Source organism: Trichosurus vulpecula, chromosome 2 (genome assembly GCF_011100635.1).
Source record: "Trichosurus vulpecula isolate mTriVul1 chromosome 2, mTriVul1.pri, whole genome shotgun sequence".
Classification (NCBI taxonomy): Eukaryota; Metazoa; Chordata; class Mammalia; order Diprotodontia; family Phalangeridae; genus Trichosurus; species Trichosurus vulpecula.
The window spans coordinates 124,313,685-124,341,377 of record NC_050574.1 but is presented as its reverse complement, the minus strand read 5'-3'; the positions used below and the strand labels follow the sequence as shown (position 1 = coordinate 124,341,377).

The 27,693-nt window shown below is 41.3% G+C and overlaps 1 protein-coding gene across 4 annotated transcripts in view; it reads right to left on the bottom strand.

Moving 5' to 3' along the window:
- Positions 1 to 27,693, bottom strand: part of FAM168A (family with sequence similarity 168 member A) — a 201,358-nt gene that overhangs the window by 32,030 nt on the left and 141,635 nt on the right. For 2 of the 4 annotated variants that reach the window (XM_036746209.1, XM_036746208.1), the window contains exons 3-4: positions 17,705 to 17,785; positions 14,815 to 14,841 (exon numbers count right to left, since the gene is read on the bottom strand). In XM_036746209.1, coding sequence (XP_036602104.1) covers positions 14,815 to 14,841; positions 17,705 to 17,785 — 108 coding nt within the window. The remainder of the gene's footprint in view (positions 1 to 14,814; positions 14,842 to 17,704; positions 17,786 to 27,693) is intronic. The other 2 variants (XM_036746211.1, XM_036746210.1) reach the window with 1 other exon arrangement.

Sequence of the window (27,693 nt, the reverse complement as noted above, 5' to 3'; positions counted from 1 at the left end):
TTCGTACTTGAACAAGAATCCCTTCTACTATAATCAATCACTCTCTGAATAAACTGGGCTCCTTCTGGGAGTGCATGGCCTTTTTCAGATTACAAGGATACTTAATAAACAATGCCTAAACCATAGCACTGAAACTAATGACTGGGAAAGTCTTCCATTTCCAGACTCTCCTCCCTTCAAAATGCTTTTAGATGACATACTAAGACCTGAAAAGTACATGAATTGCGTGACATTTGCCATCACAGAGACCTTTTTCTTTAAATTATACCCAGTGAAGAATTCTCTTATGTCACCAGATTTAGTACATTTATACAAATTAGGTCTGTGTTCAGTCATTTCAGCCCCATATACAACTTCTTTGTGACCCTGTATGGGGTTTTCTTGCCAAAGATACTAGAGAGATTGGCCATTTTCCTTCTCCAGCTCATTTTTATAGATGAGGAAGTGAGGCAAACAGGGTTACAGGACTTGCCCATGGTCACCCAGCTAGCAAGCATCTGAGGCCAAGTTTGAACTCAGGTGTTCCTGACTCCAAGGCTGGCACTCTATCTGTCACCACCTAGCTGCCTCCAAATTAGATCTAGTCCACCCATATAAAGATCCGGTCTGCTTACCTCATTACCTCTGTTCCCTACCTCTCTAAATCCAGCCCATTCATCTCCCTCAATGGACTTATCTTACAGGAACACGCCCATTTCATCATCTCCAGTCCCTTCATCTTACCAGGCCAATCTCCTCCCCTTCTAACATGGCAAAGTGGAAAAAGTGCTGGGTTTGCAATCAGATGATCAAGGTTTAATTCCGAAGCTGGCTAATTCATAGTACACAGAGAGTAAGTAGTCTGGATGATCTTGGGCAAATCACAGAAACTCTGCTTAAGGTCAGCTTCCTTATCTAGAAAATGAGGTGGTTGGATCACATGTCTCCCAAGTCTCTCCTAGTTCTAAACTTATGAATGTATTAAGTCACCTGAATATATTTATGCTGCTCACATCACCAGATCAACTCCCAACACCTTCCAGCATTTTACTCCTTGGTAGCATGGCCACCCCCCCCCAGGCTGGTTCAATCCATTTACAGTTAAATAGAGTGGGCTCACCTGGAACCCCCTAATCCCTCACCTTGCTAGGATCCATCCCCTTACCTATAGAGACCTAGTCCCTTTACTTAGGTAGATTCTATCTTCTCTTCCCCATAAACCAGTTTCCTCTACCTAAGTCCAGTCTGCTCACCTAGCAACCTTGAGTTTCCTCACCTTCATGGATAGTCCATTTTGCTATAACTAGTCCTTTCACCTAGCAAGGTCTAGTTCACTGAAATGATTTGATTTAGGTCACTCCCCCAGTTAGATTTCACCCATTTATCTAGGTGGATCTAGTCCGTTTACCTAGCTATCAGTTACCTGAATATACTATAATCCAACACTAAATTCCCTGAGATTCTAACTAGAGTTTTTGGAGGATACCGGGCAGGGCTGCGCAGGCAAAGCAAGGACCAAGGATTTGGGTAAGTCTAAAGGGATCAGGCAACTAGCTATCTGAAATCATAAATCCAAAATATCCAGCAAAGAAAAGAGCTTGCCAAGTTCAAGGTATCAGGTAAGGCTGAAGGAATTAAGCAGGTCTTGAAGGTCCTGGAAGACTAAAGCCCAGAGAACAGCAGGGCCAAGGAGATGGAACTATTGAATAGGAACAGTGAGAATGGAGGATGATGTACATTAGCCATCCCTTGATAGAGATGTTGATACAGAATGAGAAATACATTTTTGGGCATTGCATTGGGGAAATTTGTCTTGCTTGACTATATATATTTTATATATATATATATATATATATATATATATATATATATATATATACACATACATATTTATATATAAGCATGAGGTTTTTTTCTTTTTTTAATGGAGGGGGGAAGGTGGAAGGGAGAGAAAATAAATTATTGAAAAACACCCTTTAAATTTAATCTAAAAACAAAAGAGGTTGCTTAAAAATTAAAAGGTCTATGTGCATAATTATGTTAAGAATCCCAAATCTGTGGGATATATTTAGTGCCTACTTACGAGGTAGCATCCCCTTCCTGCCACTGATTATCACGGAGAAGGGGAGAGGTGAAAGACAAAGCATGGTAGCCATCTCCAAAGACCAACTGGACAAGGGTTCAAAATCCTGTCTATTGGTTGCTCTTCTACCTACCAGTTTAAGCACATTTATAGATGTAAACTGTGTACTACGGCAATATTAGGGAGACCAAGATTACATCACTAATCTTTGATGTATCAAGTGAAGCAATGACTATAATACATCCCCGAGTGATGTCAGAATGCACTGAGGTCCTTTATGGACTAATGGGACTGGTTTGTGAAGTGATTCCAAACCAGCCCTTTGTTGATCATATCACCTTTGTCATAAGGAAAGAGGATTAAGAGAGGAAATCTGAGGAGGGGGGGCAAATACATCTCAGGTAAACAAAAGCCTTCTGTACTAGTCAATGGGACTTGACTCCCATCTCCCCTAGTTCAAGTAAGTAGGAGAACCACCTACAAGGCTATAATTCAGATAGGCTCACCAGGGATGTTGGGGCTATCTGAAACCCCAGAACTAGTTCAGGGCAGGGTTAGGGAATGCACACAATCACCATAAAAAGTTGAAGATTTGAGGAGGAAGTCCGAGACAGACAAATGCTCAGCTCCACAACACTCATTATAGCCACCTAGCCTTCTAATTCAATACTGAAGCCTGAATCTCAGCTCAAAAGAAATAGAATCCCACTTCTATCTTAATCCTTTGGATATTAGCAGTCTGAAGAAAACCTGGTACTAATTCCATTGTGGCTTTTTGGTTTATGCTTAAATGGAACCCCCGCCCATTTTTCCCCAAGAGAACTATCCCTCTTCAATTCCTAGTATTCATTCTTATGCCCAGCATGTTGTCCCTTTCCATAGCAGGATATGGTGGGATCCTGAGGAGGAAGAGGTAAACCAGAGAAATTCATTTCTCCGGGAGAGCACAAATCTAGGTCATTCCCAATGTTGGGGTAATGAGATTTTTTTTTTAGGTGAACCATCCAGAATTAACAGCCTGGCTGAGGTGTTCCTTACAGGCTCTCCTTCATGTCCTTCAAAAGTTAAAACTTGGCCAGGGGGTATGTGAAGAAAACCAAAATTACAATGTTATATGCTGTCAGAGTACCATGATCTCTGGCTCAGGCTTATCTGAGGAGAAAGGAAAGACTTTATTAGATTGTAAGTTCCATGAGGACAGAGGCCATGTCTTATCCATCTGTGTATTTTTCTGCCCAGCATAGTGCTCTTCCCAACAGTAGATGCTTAATAATAGTTAATAGGGAAGGACTCAGAAGATACTGTCAATGATGCAAAATTCTATTCTGCTAATGAAGACGTCTCACCTGTTGTTCCAACACACTCACAAGTTGAGCTCTGTGACACAATGGGTCAGATTAAACACCAGTCCAGAAGCCCTGGATCTCTTTACTTTTACCTGTCTGTAGGAAGTTTTAAAAAAGGAGCAGCAGCTGCTACCTTTCTGTCCTACAGGTCAATTGCCCTGCCTCACTAATTATGTTAATACATGGGTTATGATTAGGCTTAACCCCTCCTCACTGACATTACAATGCTATGTTGAGGCTAAAGTAACTATTTTAGGGTGTTTGACTAGTGCCTGGGATTTTTACTCACTAATTTGAGAGAACATTAACATTTTGAAGCCCTCTATCATAAAGAAAGGAGTTGGGTGAGAGAGGGAGACTGTGGATGCCTTGATAAAGGAAGAATGAGGGTCAGGAGATAACTGCCACGAAGACAGAATAGGTGTGATATATCTGCATGCAGTGAACCTTAAAGGAGGAGTGGCTGCTGAGTAATGGAAGCAAAGCAGGGGTCATAGGAGTAGGAACAGGGAGCAAGGAGCATGCCTACTCCTCCTCCAGGATCAGCGTAAGGCAGCATAGAAGAAGGGGTATCCAGTATGTGATCTTACAAGGGGAGCCAGGTCTCCACAAGTGCCAGAAGATTCAAGGAGAATAACAGGAACATGACTAAGACAGCAAGAAGAGTGTTAACTCAGAGGCCACCAAGTACAGCCTCTTCATTTTACAGATGATGAATTAAGGTTCAGAAAGGTTAAAGATTTGCCAAGGGCCACAGAATTAGTAAGCATCTGAGGTAGAGTTTGAACTCAGGTCTTCCTGACTCTAAGTCCAGCACTATGTGATACCATAAGGGTCTTTCACTTAGGTGGTTGGAGACTGTGTATCACTGGAATTGGAAGAGTAAGAAATGGGAGTTGGTGCTATGGCACCAACCAGTTGGTAGGCCATCTGGAATATCTAGAACATGGGTTTCTTAACCTGGGGTTGGTTTATAGATTTTGGAGGGTTTGTAAACTCAGATGAGAAAAAACTACATCTGTATTTTCGCTAACCTTTGGTTTCCTTATCATCCTATGTATTTTATTTTATGCATTTAAAAGCATGATTCTGAAAAGGGAAAAGGAGGTACAAAAGCTAATTGAAGAGAATAAATTGTTAAAAATTAGAATTGGGCAAGTAGAAGCTAATGACTCTATGAGGCATCAAGAGTCAGTCAAACAAAATTTAAAGAATGAAAAAAATAGAAGAAAATGTAAAATATATCACTGGAAAAACAACTGACCTGGAAAATAGATCCAGAAGAGGTAACCTAAGAATTATTGGTCTACTGGAAAGCCATGATGAAAAAAAAAAAGAGCATGGACGGTAGCTTCCAGGAAATCATCAAGTAAAACTGCCCTGAGGTCCTAGAACCAGAGGGTAAAATAGTCATTGAAAGGATCCACCAATCACTTCTTGAAAGAGATCCCAAATTGAAGACTGACAAAGGGACCCATGACACAAAGAAGGTTAAGAACTCCTGATCTAGGGAGTGATGAACAAAACAGTCCATGATAGACTAGAAACTAAAAAGAGTCATGAAGCTTGAGGCTCAAGGAAAAGTGAGACCATGAAACAAGTGTCAAAGGAAAGTAGTAGCATACACATTTACAAGCAATGCTGGAGAGCCTGGCCAGAGATGTTTCTATGTAGGAGTTGAGGGGTAAATGCTAGTTTCATAGGCTGTAGAACATCCAGCAGTGGGGCTGGGCCTTGCTGATGTTGCTGGGTTTCCCAGAACACCAACTCTTCCTTGAAACTGGTTGAGGAGGCTTTTTCCTTTGGCTCCAGGGCTACCACCATTAACAATTTTAAAAACCTCATTGATCTCTAAAGGATCTACTGATCAGAGAAATGTAAATTAAAACAACTCTGAGGTACCACCTCACACCTATCACAGTGGCTAATATGACAAAAAATAAAAATGTTGGATATGGGGGGGGGGATGTGGGATAACTGGGACACTAATGCACTATTGGTGGAGTTGTGAACTGATCCAACCATTCTGGAGAACAATTTGGAACTATGCCCAAAGGGCTATCAAACTGTGTATACTCGTTGATCCAGCAATACAACTGCTAGGTCTATATCTCAAAGATATCCCCCCAAAAGGGAGAAGCAACTATTTGTACAAAAATATTGACAGCAGCTCTTTTTGTTATGGCTAAGAATTAGAAATCAAAGGGATGCCCATCAATTGGGGAATGGCTAAATAAGTTGTGGTATATGATTGCAATGGAATATTATTGTGCTATAAGAAATGACAAGCGGGATGATCTCGAAAAACCTGGAAAGACTTACATGAAGTGACCCACAGCGAAGTGAACAGAAAGGAGAATGTTGTACACAGGAACAGTGATGAAGAACTGCGAATGACTTAGCCATTCTCAGCAATACAATGATCCAAGACAATCCCAAAAGACTAATAATGAAGCATACAATCCATCTCCAGAGAAAGAACTGATATTGATTGAATACAGATTGAAGCATGCTATTTTTCACTTTCTTTTTTTCTTTTATTCAAGTCTTCTTGTACAAAATGACTAATATGGAAATGTTTTACATAATTGCACATGTATAACCTACATCTGATTGTTTGCTAGGGGAGGAAGGAAGGGTGTGAGAGAATTTGGAAAAAAAAACTTTAAATAAAAATGTTTAAAAATTGGGAAAAAAATTTCCTGACCTTCTTCAGTCCTTTGCTTGCTTGTCTCTCTGGGTTCCTAGAATTGCCATGCACAATCCCTAATCACTTGTCTGTTTTTGCCTAACACTGCTATCACAGCTATATCTACTCCCTCTTTCCCTTTTCTCTTTTGCTTCCACATACTCCAAGCCACAAGAGTGTACTTAAGATTTATTCACAAAGGAAGAGAATATATAAACATATAAATAAATATATAAAACCCCAAGGCAAGTTTGTTAGAAGGGGAGTATTTTTTAAAAAACTTCATAGTCCCAAGCCGAGTGGCACCTAAACTTCACATCTAACCTTTAACTAAAGTTCCCTCAGTCCATGGCCCTCACAGGATCACTGATGTAAAGCCAGGACAATAGAGCATCCCTCATGGTCTCATATGAGAATGACTCTTTCACATTAGAATATTCCCATGCTTCTTTTGTGATTCACCTACCTAGGTAGGTCCCCTGGATTGAACTAACTGGCCATTCTATAATTCTGGGTGCTCTCTCATCCAATTAGGAAATCCCCTTATTGCATGGTGGATTTAGGGGTAAATCTACACATGTCCTTGATCACCTGCTATCTAAGTTCCCCTTCTCCATATGGGAAAATCAAGAAAATACCAACCAATAACAGAGTGGCTGTTTCCATTACCTCAAAAATGGAATCTGGCACCACTCTGAGAGTACACAATTCAATAAAGAGAGAAACTTAGCATTGCTTTGTTTGCTTACAGAGTGGTCAGATGCTTCTTTCACGCTGAGACCTTCCTCCCACTCATGTAGGGTCTTAATAAGCTATCTAGACAAGCCTATGTGAGATGGGTCTGATTTTCTGTCTTTCAGAGAACGCAGATCCCTGGGAGGGACACATTGTTCTATGCACCTGTGGGTGGCGAGGAGTTGAGAGACCGATCTGATCAGGTCATGTTGCTGGGACAGCAGCTACTGATGAGAACTAACTATACTCATGCTGGAAAATGTGGCTCTGAGACTTTGGCTCTCTCTAATAGTGAATAAGAGCTACAAGTCCCCTCACAACTTTGTTCATGAACAGAAAGAACCCAGGAAGCACAAAAGATAACAGGCTTTACCCTCAAGGGCAAAATTCCTGGTTGCAGGGTAAGCTCCCTGGCATGGCAGCATCCTTGGAAGGTTATGCTGAGTACTGCAAGAGGTAAGTACCAATGAATTAAATATCCTGAAGGATTTGAAAATGATCTCTGGCTTGAATACATGAGACAGTTCACCCCAATGCACCTATGTACAAAAAAAGTATTAATTTCTTGCTCTAAATATCAAATCCATGCTTTGATGTAAGAAATGGAATAGAATCATAGAATCTTTGAACTGAAAAAGACTGCCTATGTTCAATGGAATCTAACAGAGTAAATTGGCAATAAAACCACTAAGTCAGAATCTCGTGTGTATGAGGATGGAATTTATCAGCTCCTCCATGTAGTTGTCATGTGGCAGCTTGGATTATGCTTGCTCTCCTTGGTCCCAGAAGGTAGAACTAGGAATAATGGATTTAAGTTGAAGAGAGACAGATTTGAGCTAAAATGAAAAAAAAAAACCTGCCCTACAATGAGAGGCATCCAAAAAGCTGTCCTGGGAAGTAGTGAGTTACCCCTATTAGTGAAGATCTTCAGGTAAAAGCTGGATGACCCCATCTCAGGGATACTGTATGGACTGAATTGGATGACTCCCAACTCTATGACCTGTCCAGTTACTAAAGGGTGCTCAATTCTATGTTGCATTTTCTTTCCTAAAGAGCATACTACATGGTAAGCCACGTTTCTGCTCCAGCTCCAGAGCCTGAGGTTCTCAGTGACTTGTTCAAAGTTACACAGCTGTTAAGTAGTAGAACCACACTCAAAATGATGGTTCCTCTGACTCCAAGCTCCCAAGAAAATGTCCTTATTCATGGGACTATTCCAGAGCAGACGACACAAGTTCGTGGATGTATAAACATGGCCATGCTCTAATTTCAGCAAAATTTGAAAAAGCTCAAGTCCCTCCTAGGGCATAAGGTCTGAGCCTATGGCTACCACATAGCATTGTGCATCTGCATAACCTACCCAAGAGGTAAAGCTATAATATACTAGGAACTTCCCAAAGGCCACAAGTTAGATCAGCCATCACAATAACTATTTGTTTCTTCTTTCTCATGATTCCTTCCATTGATTATAATTCTTCTTTACAACTTGACTACTGTGTAAATAAGTTTAATGTGAAGGTATATGTAGAAGATATATCGGATTCCATGCCGTCTTGGGGGGGGAGGGGGAACAGGAGGGAGGGGAAGAAAATCTGGAACTCAAAAACATGCAGAACTGAGTGTTGTAAACTAAAAATAAAAAATCTTAATTTAAAAAAAATAACCATTTGATTTATTCACAAAACATTTATTATTACATGCAAAATCATGTTGACTATCCCATCTCAAGTGCTCCATCCACTCCTCTACTATCTTTATTTCTCAAAATCCTAGCTGTCTTTCAAGACTTCACTCAAATGATACCTCCTCCAAGACAAGCCTCTCCCTCTTCTGCCCATCAGCCTCTTCCTCCTCTTAACTCTTATGACACTTTGTTTAATTTCCTTTATGGCATGTATCAGAACCCACCTGCTATTATGGTTATTTGTTCATATCAACTCTCTTCCCTTCTACTCCTCTGCTCCATAATAATAAGCTTCCTGTGCACAGGACCTGCATAGGGAGCTACTGATATTTCTATCATCCTCCATTACTACTCGTCACATAGTAGTCAATCAATAGATCAATGGATCCTTGATCTCCTCGATGGAAGTATGCCAATCCAGTGGTGCAGACTATAAGTGGAACACTGAGAAGAATGCTGCGTTTGGAGCTGGAGAACCTACATTTAATACTGGCTCTTTTACCACTTTCTAAACTTTGACCCTCTGTGGGTCTCAATTTAGGAGGAATTGGTTGAGATGACCTCTAATGGCCCTTCAAGCTTTAAATCCATGATCCTATTAAGTATGCCTACTTTCAAACTCCTTAAAGCAAAAGGTGAAAGTCTTAGTAATCCGTGTCTGATTTGCTAATGACAGGTAAATTCCCTGGTGAGACACCTTGGGGACTGGATCAGGATGCAAACAGCTGTCTACCTGGCTAGAGCCACAGTCATCAATCAGCAATCCTTTTATCCCTTGCAACTGAGATGTCTCAAGGAAGTCTAAGTAACAGATAGCCTAGAAGCAGGCTGACTCACAGACTTACCTATATAGTACATCCTCCCCAAAACAGTTAGGCTAGCAACATTTTCACCAGTGTCAGGGAGGGGCTTGATGCTGGCTATCTGATTAGGCTTCTTTCCCAGCTTGCTGACCTACCGTTACAAGTCTTGCCTAGCCAGCTCTCAGGGAAGTGAAAGTCAAGTCACCATGACACCATTTCTCCATCTGCAGAATTCTGGTCAGTTAAAAGTCTTTGCCTGAGTTGGGAGGACAGCAAACAGAGAAGCAAGGTATCTGAAGTTGAAGGGGTACAGACAGGGGCTAATTAAAATAGTAGCTGCCTATGATCATTAGGACAGAGAAGTGGGTTGGCTCACTATCAGGAAAAAATTTCTTAGGAATAAGATCTGTCCAAAAGTGGAATGGGCCCATTTTGGGAGACAGTGAGTTCACCATTACTTAATTTTCAACAAAAGCTTGGTTAACTACTTGTCAGAGATGCTGTAAAGGGTATTCCTGTCTGGCTATAAGTTGGACTAGATATTCTTCAAGGTCTCTTCCAGCTGTGAGACTCTAAGATCATTGAGGCAAATAACATTGAGCATGGAGATTTGAAACAGAAAGTAAGCCTGGGTCATGATCAAAGAAGAAAAGTCAAAGGTAAACCAAGTGGCTGGAGAGGATTTAAGAGGGCATACTGAGAGGTTTGCTAAAGGTGCTTCTTAGAATAAAAGTTATCTTTGACAGCTACACTGCCTGGAATGACACAGACTTAATGGGAAATCAGGTCAGCATCTCCAGGATCTAATACCTCCTATCCCCTATGGCCTGTGTTAACCCTTTCCACCATACAAGGGGGCTTCCCACCTCTTCACTCCACCAAGAAAAAAATCAACAGTCAAAGACCTATTATGACTTTGGAAATTTTAAATAAAAAGCGAATAAGTTAAAGGCATTGGTGGGAGGACCACGATACTGCCCTATACTGCCAAGAGGATAAAATGAACTCTCTTGCTTGGCATTCAAGTGTCTCCATGACCTGATTCCAACCGTTCCATACAATTTCTATTACTCCCTTTCTGCATCTATGCTATGATCCAACCAAACTGGAATAGAGACAACGTGGTGTAGTGGAAATCGCAATGAACCTGGGGTCACACAGCCCAGCATTCAAATCCCAGCTCTACAAATTACTGTGTGACCTGGGGCAAGAGATTCCACTTCTCTGGGCTTCACTTCCCTCCTCTGTAAATAAGAGGGCTAGACTAGCTGAGCACTAGAGTCCCTTGCAGCGCTAGCTCTCGGAACCTAGGAATGCTCATTGTGCCCCGATCTCATCATGCCCATTCCCACCTAGATGCATTTGTACACTATGCCTACAATGCAGTCCTGATCCTCATCTCTACCTGTGGGAGACGTTCTCTTCCTTCAAAGCCCAGCTCAGACTTTTGCCATGAAACTTTTACCTGATCCCGACTGAAAATGGCCTTTCCCTACTCAGAATTTAGGGTAGTACTTTGTCAGGATCTCACCTTTTATGAGATGTGTTACTGCCATCTACCTGGATCCTACTCGTTTATCCCCTGCTGCTCTTCCTTAACTGGACTGTGATTTTCTTGAAGGCAAGAAGTGTGACTGTTTCCAGTGCCAAATACAGATCACAGAGTAGGCACTTAATACATGGCTGTTGTTTTATTCTTATGAATACAGGTAACTTGGCCATGCCAAGCATGCCCGCAGGAAGGTCAATGTCATGGAATGACAGAATCTCAGCCACTGAAGGGACCTCAGAAATCACCTAATCTAGTGCTTCTTAAACTCTGTTTAATAAGTTTAAGAAGCACTAAAGGGGTCACGAGTGGAAAAAGTTTGAGAAGCACTGATCTAATCCAACCCAAATCTTAGCAGGACTCCTTTCCAGATCCTTGGCTAAAGATGATCATCCAAGTTCCATTTAAAAATTCACAGTGATCAGGAAGCCACTATGTGACAAGCTCAAAATGCTGACAAATGTTCCCTTATGTAAAGCTAAAACTGGCTTATCTGTCACCTCTGCCTACTGGAGTCACACAGAACAGATGTAATCCCTCAGAAATGGTCTTTCCAGTACTTGAGGACGATCATGTTCATGGTGGTCTTTTTCTTTGGTTGATGTGACACAGTCCCCAGCTTCCACCCTGGAAACTGGCTGCCCTCTTCTGGAATCTTCCTGCTTGTCAATAACCCTTCTAAAATGCAACACTCAGAACTGTATCCAATACTCTAGATATGGTCTGACCTAGGAAGAGAGGAGTCCGAGCAGATGTATGTCTTTCAAAGCTAAGGATTAACGAGACTTATCTCTCTTTTCTGGAGGCAAAGGCAGCTGTCCCAGGAGTCTCTTTTGGGACTTGCTGGACTAAGTTTGGCCATGGTAAATTCGAAGGACTTGAGAGTTCCATGCCCCTCTTTAACAGGTGCCTTGCAAAGGGGTTTAAACATAATATTTTATTTTTAACCCCAGTCAAAGTTCACACATTTCTCTAAGGGGCAGCCAAATGTTAACCAAAGTTAATCAAATACAGTAACTAGTGAAAGAGCCCTTACTGTGCTGCAGGGCCCTGTGCTAGGCACAGCAGGAGACCACAGAATATAAGACATGATTCCCCACACATAACCAGTTCACAGTCTCAGTGGGGGAGATAAGATGCACAGACATGAAATGATTGGGAAATGAGACAGCTTATTTACTAATAAAAATAATGAAACACCCCACTAATGTTCATATGACTGTTTATAATAGGAAGCAAAGTACAATTAAAGATCGATGGACAAAACACCTGTGTTCAAACTCTAGCTTGGCAATTTACTGGCTGGTGACTTTGGGCAAGCCATTTAACTCTTCTCCGCTTTAGTTTCCTCACCTGCAAAATGGGAATTATATCATGTTCACCATCTACTTCCCAGGGCTGTCGTGAAAAAGGCACTTTGTAAACTGTCCACAAGAGGGATTACGATTACTTGGAAACGGCATCTAAGGGGATGCACTCTTAGTTCAGACAAACAAAAATGGCTGCCACAGACAGGAAGGCAAACTGTGTTCTCTGGCAAAGCAGAAGGGATGTCAGAGAATCAGAGACTGCAGAATGTCAGAGCTGGAGGGAGGCTCAGAGACCATCGCGTCCAATAGCTTCACTTTACAGAGGAGAAAAGAGACTCAGAGAAATGTCTTATCCAAGGGGACAGAGAAGGTGGCGTCAGGAACAGGACTAGAAGCCGCATCTACTGACCTCTGGACCAGGCTTTTTTTGCCTAAAGGCAAGAACCTGGAGCAGAAGGCTTCTTGAGGTCCCCACCAGCTCTAAGATCCATGATTCTATGATTTCCCTGAAGCACTGAGATCACAGGAAGGAAAAAGGACCCAGGGAGGGAGTGCTGACAGTCAAGTCCCAGAGCCAAGCAGAGCAGTGGGAGGAGGATTTAAAGAAGACAATTATATGTGGAATTAGAATATTAGGATTAGGAGGGACCTTAGAAATCATCTTGTCTCACACCCTCATTTGACATCAGAAGAAACGGATAACCAAAGGGGGAAAGTGGCCTATTCAAGGACTGTTCCATTCATTTCCCAACAACCTAAGCTGTTAAAAGCTTTAAACTTTAGCTTAAAAATGTAAGAAGTATTTAAGGACTTCATGAAAACCTTGTTTCAAACATTTCTCCCACTAGCTTTAGGTGGCTGTGGTGGTGGTGATGGGGATGGTCATGACGATGATGCTGGCTTAAACTTATGTAGTGCTTTATGGTTATCATTATCCCATCTGACCTCACAACAGCCTTGGGAGAGAGGCAGAGAAGGGACTGTTGTTTTATAGAGAAGAAAACTGAAGTTTTAAAGGAAAAAAAAGTGACTTGATTAAGGTCACACAGTAAGGTGAGACCTGAACTCTGGTCTCATGGGTTAATCATCTATATACTGTCAAGGAAACTCAGGGTGTGCTGCAAAGTCAGGCAGCTGGCAGTCTCTTGAATGAGGGAAGGGGGATAGGGCCCACTAGATCCTCACCACTAGATCGTCGCCTGGCCTTTGGTTGAGAGGCCCTACAGCTGGACTGGGAGAGGAAGTATAGGAATGTTAAGATCTGCGAAAACAGCTGCTGTGCTTCAATGTTGGGGTAACCTGAGCTCTTGGCTCATTTCCCCCCCCTCTACTCCTGACTAACTTACCTTCTCTGTCACCAAGAATCCCTAACGGAAAACAACTTTCTTAGGGAAGGAGGCCAAGACCTTCCTGTCTGTAGGCCTAGCAAACCACAAGATGTTATAGATGGAAGGAACCTTAGAGGTCAGGAGGTAAAGCTGCTACCAGTGTAACTAGAGCCTAGAAAAATTTAAAGGTCTATTCCTTCACCTAGATAGAACTCATTAATTCATTGATAAAAATAGCATCCTCCCTTTCTACAGCACTTTCCTCACAACCATCCCGTGCAGTAAACAGTACAATCTCATTATCTGTATTTTACAGATGAGGAAACACAGGCTCAGGATGGAAAATAACCTGCGCATGATCACGTAAGTAGAAGTATAAGGGTTAGGGTCTTGAACACTGGTATTCTACATCTCAGACTGGAGCTCCTTCTATTACATTAAACCTCTACTGCCATTCTAGCCAAGTGGTATAATCTCCTTCCCCAGAAAAACAGAGAGGAACCAATGCATGATGAAGAAAAAAAAACCAGCCATTCTGTTGAGAGGCAATGAATGGAGCATGGGTGTCATGAGACTTAAAAGTTTTGTACTTTAAGTCAAAGACCTGGGTCCAAATCCTAGCTCCACAACTTACTTACTGTGTGATCTTAAGCAAAATCACTTAACCTCTCTGGGCCTCAGTTTCCTCATCTGTGAAATGAGTTCATACAGATGATCTCTAAGGTCCCTTCCAATTTTAAAGCTTTTAATTTTAAGTCTTTTAAACTCTCTGAACCCCTTGTTCCTCCACCTACAAAATGAAAATAATAATAATAATATCTCCTAGAGCTGCTGTAAGCATCAAAAGAAACAATGTCTACAAAGCACTTTGGAAATGGCAGTTATTATTTCTGTGTCACTCGGCATTATGACTAAGGACAGGCTGTGGGGTTGGGAAGCTCCTTTTGGTTCCGCAAACCCGTATTCTCACTTGGTAAGATTGTTTTAATATTTCTTTAACCTATGATTCTTCATCATTAGACACATCTGCAGTTAACTCACTACATGCTTCCCTCCACATTTGTTTCCCCCCACCCCGTGAAATAAGGGAGCTAGACGAGATGATCTCTACAGGCCCTTCTAGCCCTAAGGTTCTATGACATCCCAGCACATTTGGGGGCCCTCTGGGGGCCATTTAAGGGATCCCCTTGCCCAGCTCTGTGGCTTCTGGGGGGTGGAATGGGGAGAGGAAAGGCAGAGGGGCTACTGACATAATGAGAAAATACATTCATAAGCTATAATACAGATGAGGAAAAATAGTTTTCCTACCATAAGCTGAATGCAGGAACTGAAACTCTGTTGGACAAAAATGTTAGTTGAAATTACCGCTAAGAATTTGCGCAATGATGTACACATCTCATCTATGTAAATAGACTCTCCTAGAAACAGCAGTTTAGCCCAGTGTGCAATGTCCCCAGAGGGCCCAGGGAGAGGCAACTGTGAAGGCTGAAAAATGATTATCTGAAGCAAGAGACTGAACTGCCAACACCAAGAGCCTAAATTTATCTATTCAAATGTTATATATGTTCAAATCCACAGCTCGGTAAGGAAAGGACCTTTGGTGCAGAGTCACACCATAGTGACCAGCCTGGCCTGTGTCTGGACCATGCCCTGGCTCATACAGTTAGAGAATGTTAGAAAGGAAAGGAACTTTAGAACATGAAATGTTAGACCACACAACACAAACCATCAGAGCTAGAAGGGACCTTAGAATACAGAATGCCACTCCAGAAAGGGTCTTTCACTGAATTCCTTAATTTTACAGATTAGGAAATTGAGGCCCAAAGAGAAGAAGCCACTTGCCAAAGGTCACAAAGCAAATTAAGTTCTCAAACTGGTCTTGCTTTTTTCCACAGTTTCTGTTTGACTTGATACAAAAGGCTTTATTCATGGCCTGCATATTCTATTTGCACTTTTGCTCCCAATTTAGCCTCTAACCCAAAATACCCCACACTACCTCAAGAGGAAGGGCCATATTTTCAGAAGACCAAGGATCTATTCCCAACTTTGCCACTAAGTCATTGTGTGACCTTGGGCACATCAGTTTGCTTCTCTGGGACTCAGTTTCCTCCTCGGTAAAATGAAGGGGTTAGACTAGATGGTCTCTAAGATTGCTTTCAATTCCAATGTTTTATGATTCTGATTATTTTGCCTCCCATTGATCAGAATAAAGAAATGGGAGCAAGCTGAGAAAGCTTCCAGTAACAAGTAGTTTTCAGGTTGAACCAAGGAACATAAAGTTATCTACGCTCTCGGCTAATGACATACTAGTATCTACAACATCTGGCTGAAAACAGCTCTCACTTAAACACATAAACTGATCTTCTGGCAGCATAAGAGGGCAGGATTTCAATCCTAGGACTATTTGCCCCTTGAGGCTCATTTCCCCTTATGCTCTGATTCGAACATTTCACTGCTCCTGGGAAAAGATCTAATGGAGAACTTTAAGGACAATCCTCTCTGGTCCTGGACCACCTTGTTCACGGGTGTCCTACAGCCAGCTGTGTGAGCAGTACACCTCAGAAACAGCAAGTGCTACAAATCAGGACTCAATTTATTGTTTTGTTCATTGTCTAGACTGATGTTATTATTGTCTGATTAAACTTAAAAGTGTGTCATGCATAGCTGAGAGGCTTCCCCTCCTAGCAGACTGTTAAATGCTTAGGGCACACCCTTGATCTCATGCCACCTATAAAGGGGTTGGTCTGTCACTTCTGCACCATGCTCCTAAAGAAGGGAGCTGGGGTGTAGTATAAGGGGCTCTGTAGCAGAAACTCAGAAGATCTGGGTTCAAGTCCCAGCTCTACAAACTCACTGTATGACTTTAAAGAAGTACCTTCTGCTCTCTAAGCCTCAATTTCCTAATTTATAAAAGCAGGGAGAGGTAAAAAGCAGGGGTTGGACTTACATGGCCTCTAAGACCCCTCGCAGCTCTTAACAATCTATGTCCTCAACTGTAACATGGTCTATTTACTTAATGCAATTATTGTGAGGTAAAGCTCTTAAAGTTCTACAGAAATGAGAATGAGGATTATTCTCCCTTCTAAGGCCCCTCCCAGCTCTGATGACATTCAGCGGTCTCAGGCCCAACCCAGCTCTATGTAATGACACTACTACAACTGAAATCATTACGTTTCCTACGGAACTTTAAGGTTAACATGGTGCTTGATGCAGAATAAGCCTGAGAGCTGGATGGTGCAGGTATGATTATTCCCATTTTATGCATGAAGAAATGGAGGCTCTAAAATGCAGGGGAAGTTAAAGGGAATTCAGTGACTTCCCCACTGTTGCAAGACTGGCAAACACACAAGGCAGGCCTCAAGCCCAGGCCGCCTTCCCTCCAGGTTCAGTGGCCTCCGCCCCATACCACTCTCACATTCTGCGTTCTCAAGTCCTTTCCAGCTCTGACCTTGGGCATCCTTAGGTGTAAAATGAAAATAGCAGCACTTGTACTACATGACTCCAAGAGGCGTTGTGTGGAAAGCACTCTGCAAACCTTCTAGTGCTACAGAAACAGAGTTATTCTTCTCTATCCCAAGGCTTCTCCTAGGTTTGACATCTGTCAGTCTATGTTCTCAGGATGCTTGCACCTCTAACATTCAATGACTAATAGAGATAATGAAGAAGAAAATGCTGTGAAAAATAGAAAATGTTGCATACATCTAAGATGTGTGTTCCTCGGTGAGCTGTGCCCCATTTTCAGTCTATCCATTTGGAGTTACAGCACTTCTCTTCATGACTAATAACTGAGTCAAAGCAGTGGTTTGAAAGCTTGATATATTTAGACTCTTTGATGGCAAGTCTCCAAAATATATATACCTGTCAACATGTTCAATGACTATACCTATTTCTCAACTGAGATTTTAAAAGAAAAATATGGCAAAGAACTGGTTTTCTCCTTTGGGTTGAAGGCTAGGGACAGGGTCAGGATTTCTTTGAAAAGTGGGCATCTACACCAAGGAGGGTACACTTTTTCCCATATCTGTCCTTTCTGAATTTCCCCAACTCCTCCCCACCCCAAGGTCTAGCTTACACCCTCTCAGAGACACTCAGTGCTAGGGGCCTAGGTAGGCTGAGCCCTAAGCACCCAAGCATGGATACTGGGGCTTTATACCCCATAGTCCCATCCCCACAAAACAACACTCTGCCTCCTCCTTACCTGGAGCATAGCTTGGGCTATTGGTTGGATACAAGCTGGGGTTGTAGGTTGGGGCAGCTGTTGGGTAACCAGTAGGGTAACCTGAAAAGAGAAGACAGAGATTAACAATGAGATAAGCAGAAAGAGGAAGAGATTTTGTGATGGATCCAACACCAGCCTTCACCATCTGTCAGACACTATGTGAACCTTACACATATACACATTCAAGGCACAGATCCAGGTCTATTACAGTAAAACCAAATTCCAATGAAAATTTCCACGACAAAAAATATCACCAAATCCTAATTTGTATTACTTTTTCCCTGTGAAAACGGAATGAGAGACATCTAATCTGCATATGTGTATGTCAGATTTCAAGCCCCCTCAATTCTGGCAAGCAGCTTGTGAAACCATAAATAAGCCCTCCCCCAAAAAAGAGCATTGGATCACCTTAATAAAGTCCATCCACTTTACTCCAGAGAGGAAAAGTGGTCACAGCTAACAGTAGTGGAGGAGAGAGAAGAATGCAACATGAGAAAGTCTGGGGTCATTTTAGTGCGAGGGCAAAGAACTCTGCCCACAACAGAAGTGTTGGAGGTGAGTAGGTCCAAGTTTCACCCTGATTCACAGAGCAGACAGAAAAGTCAATTATATGTGGATAATAAACATGTCCCTATTTTGAAGAGGAAATCTGCAGGTAATTTACTGGGTGTCATCTAGCAAGATATCCTATTGCCAATATCTGAAGATACTGAGTACATAAGGTCCTGGTTTTGTTGGAGAATTCAAGGGAAAAGATCCAAAGGAGAAGTGTCACATTCCAATAATGCTGCCAGCTGGGACACAGCCTTCGTTGTCTTGAGTATGCCTAGTCCAGCCCCCAAAGTTCAATTATAGTGATGATGGGTAGGAGAAATAAGTGAGAGATACAGAAAAGGGATCAGAATAATAGATGGGCTCTTTTATTAGGATTCAGTCCCTACATGTACAGCATGGGAGGAGAAACACTGGTGAGAAAACATTGGGGCCTTGAACACAGAAGGTGCTTAATAAATGTTTAGTTGCATTGAGCTGCGAAGTTTCAAAAAGATCAGAGGAGCCTCAAGTCATTTGCCAGACAAGTCAAGGAGCCATGGGAGGCATAAGAAGAAAGGAGTGTGTGAGTGTGTGTGTGTGATTGCGTGAGTGAGTGAGTGTGTGTGTGTGTGTGTGTGTGTGTGTGGTGAGGGGTTGGGGGTGGAATAGTGGTAGTGGAGAGAGATGCCTATTTGTCCAAGGACTGCTAGGAACTGACTTGAAGGGAAATGTGGCCAACACACCCTAGCTTTCTGTCAAAATGCAGCTGCAGAAGGTCTCTTTCTCATATCACAGCCCTGTCTACAGTGACCAGCCAGGACTTATAGTCAGAAGACCTGAGTTAAATTTATGGCTCTGGCTCTTACTAGCTATGTGTCCAGGGAAAAGTCACCCTATCCTCCTAGCCTTAGCTTCTCACTTATAAAATAGGAGTAGTAACCTTTGTATAATGTGTCTCACAGATAAAACATCAGGATAAAAGCACTTCAGAAACACTAAAAAAAATAACAAAAACCAAGCAATGGGAGTTATTATTAAAAAGGCAACCCCACCAACCCACCCAACTTCAAACTAGTAGGGTCTATACTGAGTGACTGAGGCTGGGGACTTGTAATCTGATCTAGCTGCTCAACGGTAATGCAGCACAACTCTTGTTAAGAAATGTGGCAGTCACCTCGAGAGGCTTACTATGTTTCTGAAGTGTTAGCAATCTCTCTTCTGTCCAGATAGCAAGTGACGGCTGGCCCTGAATCTCCCGCCTGGTGAGAGCGCACTGTATGAAAGTGCTTTCGACACTGTGCAACCGCGGATTTCAGATCAGGAGAAGAATAAAATGCAATAGATATTGTTGCTGTTCATTTTTTGTTCCCAGAGCACTAATCACATCATGGGGTGACGTCTTGACTCATGCATGAATTGGATTTAAGTGAGGCAGAGTTGCACAAAGTCTTCAGCCTCATTCTCTCTTACAGAATCATCAAAGTCCAGTGGCAAGACAAAAATCAGGACCAGTGATGGCTCAGGATGCAGTGGGTGACTTTGGCATCTTCAATGTCTGACCAAGCTCTAAGTGCTCCACCGTGCCTGCTTCAGTTGCTTTCATGGTAGAATTGCTCTCATCCACCTATTCTGCCTGGGGAAGTCTTCATCTTCTTGGGGTAGACATCCTCCTAGCTCACTGATGAGTTTGGGGCCTACCCTTAATCTGGTTTAACCCATCTGCTGAGATAGTTTTACTGGAGTATGACCACTGAACATGCTACAGCTTGAGTGACAGGTGGACACCAAAGTTGGATGAACAACTCGGAAAAGGGCTCGCCAAGTCCTCACACCAGAGGTGCTAGTCCTCCATAAACACCTCATACACATACTTCAAATTGCCTCAGGAATATTCCATCACCTTTTTGTGCTTTACTGCCTCATTAAAGTGTTCTGCTCTGATAAGAAATCAAGAACAGATGGATTGAACTGGGCCAAGGAAATGGCATCAGCAGGGAAGGTCAAACTAGATGGCTTTGAGGAAAAAGCTGGACATGTTATTTGTGATTGTAAAAAGCTTCCCCTCGAAGGGAAAAAAAAAAAAAAGCTTGCTCTCTAGAGAGCTTCTTCATATATACGTGTACACAGAAAGCCAAAGACATACACATACACACAAGATCATAGAACTATAGGATTTAGAGGCAGAAGGACCTTAAACATCATCTATAAATCAATACCCAGAACAGCTGTCAGGGCCAAATGTGTCTCCTAGGCCCTATATGGGCAAGGCGGACTTTCAACACAGTTAGCCCCCAGCAATCTTTGAGCAAACAAGCATCTTTCACCATTGCTACTATTCCAATGACTCCTCTTCTTCCCTCTTGTATCTCCCATCATTCCCTGATCTTCTCTGGTGAATGACTTGAGATTCCAGGTCTTTTCCCCGTGGACTGTTCTCTAGCCCCTATCTTCCATCATTATTTATTTGTACATGTCATAACCCATTTATTAAACTGTAATCTCCTTGAAAACAGTGACTCTCATGTTTCAATGTCATCTCCCCAATGCTGAGCATGGGCCTTTTATAATAAAAGTACTTAATGCTTGTTGAAATGTTTGTTATGAATGAAGAGATTCCACCAAAAATGTCTCCTTTCTATTGTGAGGAGTCCCCTATCCCAGATTGGAAATTCATTATACATTTAATATTTTCTTTAGGAAGAGAGAGGTCATTACAGATGCTTTCTAAAAACACTGAAATGCCTTCAACTCTGTTTTAACAATCCAGCTAGCAGCTTCTGTGGGGGTATAAGATCCACCCACAGCCAACACCCAGAAAGCTGCCAACAGCACAGGTTCTTTTGATCTGCTTAACTAAGGAAAGCAAGGTGAAGGGGTTGACAAGTTTATTTTACTCCAGCATACAGACAGCATTCACTTAGTTCAGGGGAAAAACCCAGCACCCTCAACTTCAGAACAAAATACAAACAAATTATAAACATCAACAGACAGACCAAATACATATTCATATTTACCAACATCTAGGTTCAGCCCGGGAGCTCAAAACAAGGGCTGGCCCAGAGTCATGCGCACCACTGCTGCTGTGGGTAAGAGAGCTCCAAAGAACAGACAGCCAACCCCCGGTTTTTATATCTTTTTCAGCATCAGGGGTGAGTCACACATGCGACTCACCCACGTGACCTAGAATCGTCACAAAGAGGCGGACTTAAACCCACGTGGTCTAAAAGCCTCTGCTCTCCCAGACATGTAAACTAGGCCCTCTCTGGAGTTAGCCCCACCTTGGGCCCCACCTTAGTTGCCAATCCACACCCACTAAGGTTTTCCACCTAATAGGGGTTTGGGCCTGGGGCTTAGTACCTAGTAAGACTCAATCAAAGATACTGAATTAATCAAAGGAAACAAAGGCCAAACTCTTCAAGGGCACTTGTTGAACTAAGTGCTAAGGAGCCCATTTTGATTACCAAAACAAGCTCCTATTGTCCAATAAGTTCAGACTGCATAGCGTTCCTAGTGCTTCCTAAAAGAAAGTAGTAAAGAGATCCTCTGTTTCTGGGCTGATGATTAATGAGGCAGCTCTTGTTCAAACCAACCTCAGGCTTCCATTCTTGCAATTTATTAATATGTACAACAATTAAAATGAACTAATAAATCATAATCCCTGATTGTGGTGGGCTGAGGAAGGAAAAGAAGGTACAAGGAGAATAGTATGACATTCTTTTAAACAAGGGCTTTATTCTCTATTGTCTAAGGGGAAATAGGCAGCTATGTGGCACAGTGGAGAGAGCACTAGACCTGGAGTCAGAAATCCAGCCTCAGACACTTACTACCTGTGTGACCCTGGGCAAGTCACTTAACCCCAACTCCCTCAGTTTTTTCATCTGTAAGATGAGCATAATATCGCCTACTTCCCAGAGTTGTTAAGAATCAAATGAGGTATTTGCAAATCTTAAAGCACTACGAAAATGTTAGTTACTGTTATTACCTTGTTATTATTATATATAATATCTCCTGATTTCTTCTCAACCTCAAACCTTACCTCCAATGGTAACAACCTTTCTTCTCAGACCTTAACATAGCATTTTCAGGTAAGTGTAGAATCTCAGAGTTGAAATAGAGGCTAATGGCCATCTAAGCCATTCTTGAACAAGAATTCTGTCCTTCAACATACTTGACAAGTGGTCATCCAAGTTTTGCTTGACAAACCCCTAATGATGGGAACCCACTTCCTTTTAAGGTAATCTGTTCTATTTTCAGAGTCCTCTAATCATTAGAAAGTTTCTCTCATATTTTTTGCCTCTCGTGTTTGCATACTCCATTCTTTCCCCCCTCCACCTTGTTTTATTTTTGTTTTTTTTTTTAATTAGAACATTTGGGCCATCCCCAATTTGGTAATACCTCTCCCATTCTTCTATCCTGTCATGGCTCCTAACTCTCTAGTTTCTTCTATCTTCATACCAACACTACTCTCACCTCGAAGATGCTGTGACACCTGTGGCCTCACCTCTGATTGGTGAGTTCCTTCAAAAAACAGTATTCCATGAAGAACCCAGGTCATTCATGCCAACTTCTCACCAAGCTCAGCTCCCAACTTCCCAGACTTTTCCACCTGGCCCAAACTCAAGCACCTCTACCCTCTTATGTGCTGCCTTCCCCCAGCTTATAAGTTTCTTGAAGCTAGGGGCTGTCTTTTTTTGACTTGTATTTGCATTCCTAATACTCAGCATGGTGATTAACATATAGTAATTTCTTAACATTTGCTTTACATATCTAGGTTTCTCTTTTCCAGGATCTTTCCAATGTCATTGTCAATGGTTCAGCAATCACACAGTTCTTCCAGCACCTGAGGATTTAGTTTTTACAGGCTAGGCTCTTTAATTATCTCCTAACTTACTTGAGCCATCAACTTTTTATTAGCCATTTTTGTTTTGTCCTTTCCAATCCAAATATCTTTTGGGATAGCAGAGAAGACAGAAGCAACTTAAGAATTAGGGAGCTCTGTCTCTGGGCACTGCGGTCCCATTCACTCACACATTGACTTTATGTCATCTTTGCTTCTTCTCTTTTCTCCAAAGTGGCTAGACCACAAGCCTCTCTTTTCTTACTTTTGCTCACCAGCCTCCCTTTATAGCAACTACCTTTACAGAACTGGGTCATTCTTTCATATCCCTCCTCAGTTACTTGACCTTGCTTCCACCTGTCTTTTAAAAGGAGAAGCTATTTCATGAGTTCCACATGTATGCACATCAGTCTTTTTAGGAAATCAATCTTTTGTTAATTATTTTTCTTTGTCTCTTCAGAATTTCATTCTAGAGTACTTCACAACTCTACAGAACTTTCTGGGCAGAAAGTCTATAGGATCCTACCTAATCTCTCTCTGAACCCTTTTATACTTGCTGGCCCAAAATCTAGGTGTATTTCAGACTAGGCATAACTTTCTTAAAAAAAAAAAGAAGTTTATTATTTATTTTTTTAACATTCTTTTTTAAAATTCTAAATTTGAGCTCCAAATTTTCTCCCTTCCTTTTACCCCTCCTCAACCCACCAAGAAGGTAAGCAATATGACATCAATTATACACGTGAAATCATGCAAAACATATTTCCATATTAGCCATGCTGCAAAAAGCAAGAAAAATAAAGAAAGTTTGCATTCAGAGTTCATCAGTTCTCTCTCTGGAGTTGGATAGCATTTTTCATCATGAATCCTTTGGAATTGTCTTGGGTCACCGCGCTGGATCACAGTAGCTAAGTTTTTCACAGTCGATCACTGTAACAATATTGCTGCTACTATCCAAGACAATTCCAAAAGACTCACCATAGAAAATGCTATCGATATCCAGAGAAAAAACCGATGGAGTCTGAATGCAGATCAAAGCATGCTATTTTCACTTTTTTTGGTGGCTTTTTCCTTTTGTTCTGTTTCTTCTTTCACAACATGACTAATGTGGAAATGTTTTACATTATTGCACATGTATAACCTATATCAGATTGCTTGCCATCTAGGAGAGGAATGAGGGGAGGGAGAAAAATTTGAAACTCAAAATCTTTTTAAAAAATGAACTGAAAATTGTCTTTACATGTAATTGGAAAAAATAAAATACTATTAAATAAAAAACATATAAAATATAAAAAAAATATATGTCTTCCCAGGTTTTTCTGAAACCATTCTTCTCATAATTTCTTATAGTACAATAGCATTCTGTCACAATTATATCTCACAACTTGTTTAGCCAGTCCCCAATTGATGGGCATTCCCTCAATATCCAATTTTTTAGGCATACCTTTCATAACAAATTTAGTGGTCACTTCCCACTAAGATTCCAGCATGTATATCCTAGTAACCATCTCCTTCCATACTGATTAGAATCAGATCCAGTCCAAAAGAATTTCCCCTTATTAGTTTCTCCACATTTTGAAGGCTGAAACTATAATTAAAACAAGTCAAAATATTAGCTGCTTGGTTTGGGGGATGAAAGTTCTTTCCTACCTCACTCTGCCCCCATTAAGAAAAGAAGAAAAACAAAAGCTTGTTATAAAAAACAAAAAGCAAAAACATACTCCTTTATTGGCCAAGTCTGGAAAAAAATAGACCTCAGTATGCCCTGAGTCCATCACCTCTCTATCAAGAAGTGAACAGCAAGTTTCATCACAAGTCTTCTGGAATTGTGGTGATCACTGCATTAATCAGGGTGCCTAAGTTTTTCTGAGACGTTTGTCTTTGTTATATAAATTGCTCTCTTGGTCCTTCTTGCTTCACTTTGCATCAATTCATACAAATCTTCCTGCGTTTCTCTAAAACCATCCCCTTTATCACTTCCTACATCACAACGATATTCCACCACATTCATATACCATAACTAGTGCAGCCATTCTCCAGTTGATAGGCTCCCTCTTAGTTTCCAATTCTTTTCCAGTGCGAAAAAAGAAAATAAATGCAATAAATGCTTTTATATAAATAAGTCTCTTTCTTTTTTCTTTAATCTCTTTGGAGTATAAACCTGGAAGTGGTATTGCTGGGTCAAAATGTACGGACAGTTTAATAGCTTTTGGGGCATCATTCCAAACTGCTTTTCAGAATAGCTGGACCAGTTTATACTCCATCAACAATGCATTAATGTACCTGTTTCCTCACATGCCCTTGCAGCATGTCATTTTCCTTTTTTTGTCAATTTTTCTAACATGGTGGGTGTGACGTTGGTTCCTGGATTTTCTCAGATGAACACATTTTCTTAACGCACAATGCTATCCCTATTAATTCTCCCATTAATCGTGAATAAGCTATCCTTCCTGGGTTATATTCCAGTCACAGTTTTCATTCTACCATGTTTCAATGATACCTATGAGATTAATTTGTTTCCTTGTGATAGATCTCTAGTTCACTTTGCTTGGCATAATTATACATTGCTTAAACATCTAAAGCCATGGATTTTAGTACTGGCTCTTTATTCTGATTTAGTCTCTTCTAAACTTTCGGCCATCTCAAGCTCTATTCTTCTTTCTACATCTTAGCTTCTACCTATGGTTCCTAGGTTGGTGGCTACATATAGTCAGTTTTGATTAGATTTGCCCAGACACCAGACATCCTTAACGGTCCTTTAAGGTCCAGTACATCCCTGACTAGGTACCTATTATTCCTATATTTTAACACATGGTCCAGAAATCCACATTCCTTTCTCAGGTACCATCTTCTTAACAAGATGTCCAATTCCCAAGTCTGTTTTATCCTCCTGACTCCAAAGGGTAGCAGTGATAAAAAACAAAACAAACCTGTGCTGAACACCTACGTTCTTCTTAATCTTTGGCAATGCCTTATTTTAGACCACTAGTCTAATGAACTTATTAAGTAATATTATGCCTAACAGCCATATGTATTAGTATCCTATTTTAGAGTGTAAGCTGTGAAGACAGGACCATATCTTATATAAATTTTGTATAGCTTCTAATGCTGAATACAGGGCTGTTTCCAGTAGGTGATTAATGTTTGCTGAATGAATAATATGGAGAGGCAGCGTGGTGCAGTGAAAAGAGGGTTGGATTTGGAGTCAAAGGACCTAGGTTTGCAATCAATCAACAGTATTTATTAAGTGCCTACTACATGCCAGGTACTATGCAAGGCACAAAGTACAAAGTAGTCCCTACTAAGCTTGCATTGTAAGAGGGGAGACAAATATATTAAAAAATATATACAGTGGGTAGTCAAGTGAAGCAGGTTGGGACTTTTCTGGGAGAGGCAGTCTCCTCACTGAAGTACGGCAATGAGGTAAATACCAGCTGTCAAGTCCCCCAACAGTTTCATGATTTCCTCTGGTATTCTTGAAAAGTCACTGAACTTTGGTAGCTTTAGATTCTCACTGTGAGACCAACTCCTTGAAAGACCTTGGGGAATGGGAATTCCTATGACTAGAGAAAAGAAGGACTTTCATGAAGTAGTGGAGGATCTATCTCCTTTTGAGTAGTGGAGAATCTATCTAACCCAACTCATCCCTGGACAAGAACTCCTTGTTCACTACTTCCAACAAGCTGTCATCCAGGACAAGTGGCTGAGCCTGAGCAGGCTGCCTGGACTTGAGGTTGACCTCTTCATTCAAACATTCCTACTCCAGCCCACCAGGCAGAAATCCAGGGAGAAACTATAGAAATGAATAAAGACATAATTTCAGAGAATCCCAAGTACCACGGACTGATCCAGAATGAAGTAATCAAAGCCAGGAGAAGAATTTATACCAGGACAACACCTGTAAAGAGGAACAATGTTGAAAAACATAAAACCAGAATGAATAAAACAGAACAACCATGTCTCCAGGGGACCTATGATGTAGCATGTTACCCAACTCCAGATAGAAATCTGATGGACACAAGGTACATATATTTTTAGACAGAACAATGTGTGGATTCCTTCTGCTTGACTATGTTGTTGATAAGGTCACTCCCTACCTGGACATTTTGAAGTGGAGGGGGGGACTGGGAAGTAGGGTTAGCAATAGTGATGGCTTAAAAACAGGGGCCACTATAACATTTTTTTAAAAATGAACAGAAGAGAACAGAAAGTTCAGGCAGAAGCACAGATAAGCTTTGAAATGAAAATCTAAATTTTATTATATATTTTAAAAACAAGCAGTATGACATAGAGATCCATGGCTTCATAAGAATCCATTTTTTGCATTCTGCTATGTGTATGGAAATGCTCTTTATAGAGCCTAAGCTTAGAAATAAATTGTACATATATACAGCATAAATATAAAGTTATACATACGTACATATGTATATATGCATACAAAGTAAAATTCAAGGTAGTTTGGAAGGGAAGGCAATGGGGGGAGGGGTGATGGGGAACAGGGATCAGATAAGGCTTCCTACAGCAGGTAGTGCCTGAGGTGCACATTAAAGAAGAGATGGACTTCATGAGGCAGAGGTAGGAAGGGAGTGCATTTCAGACA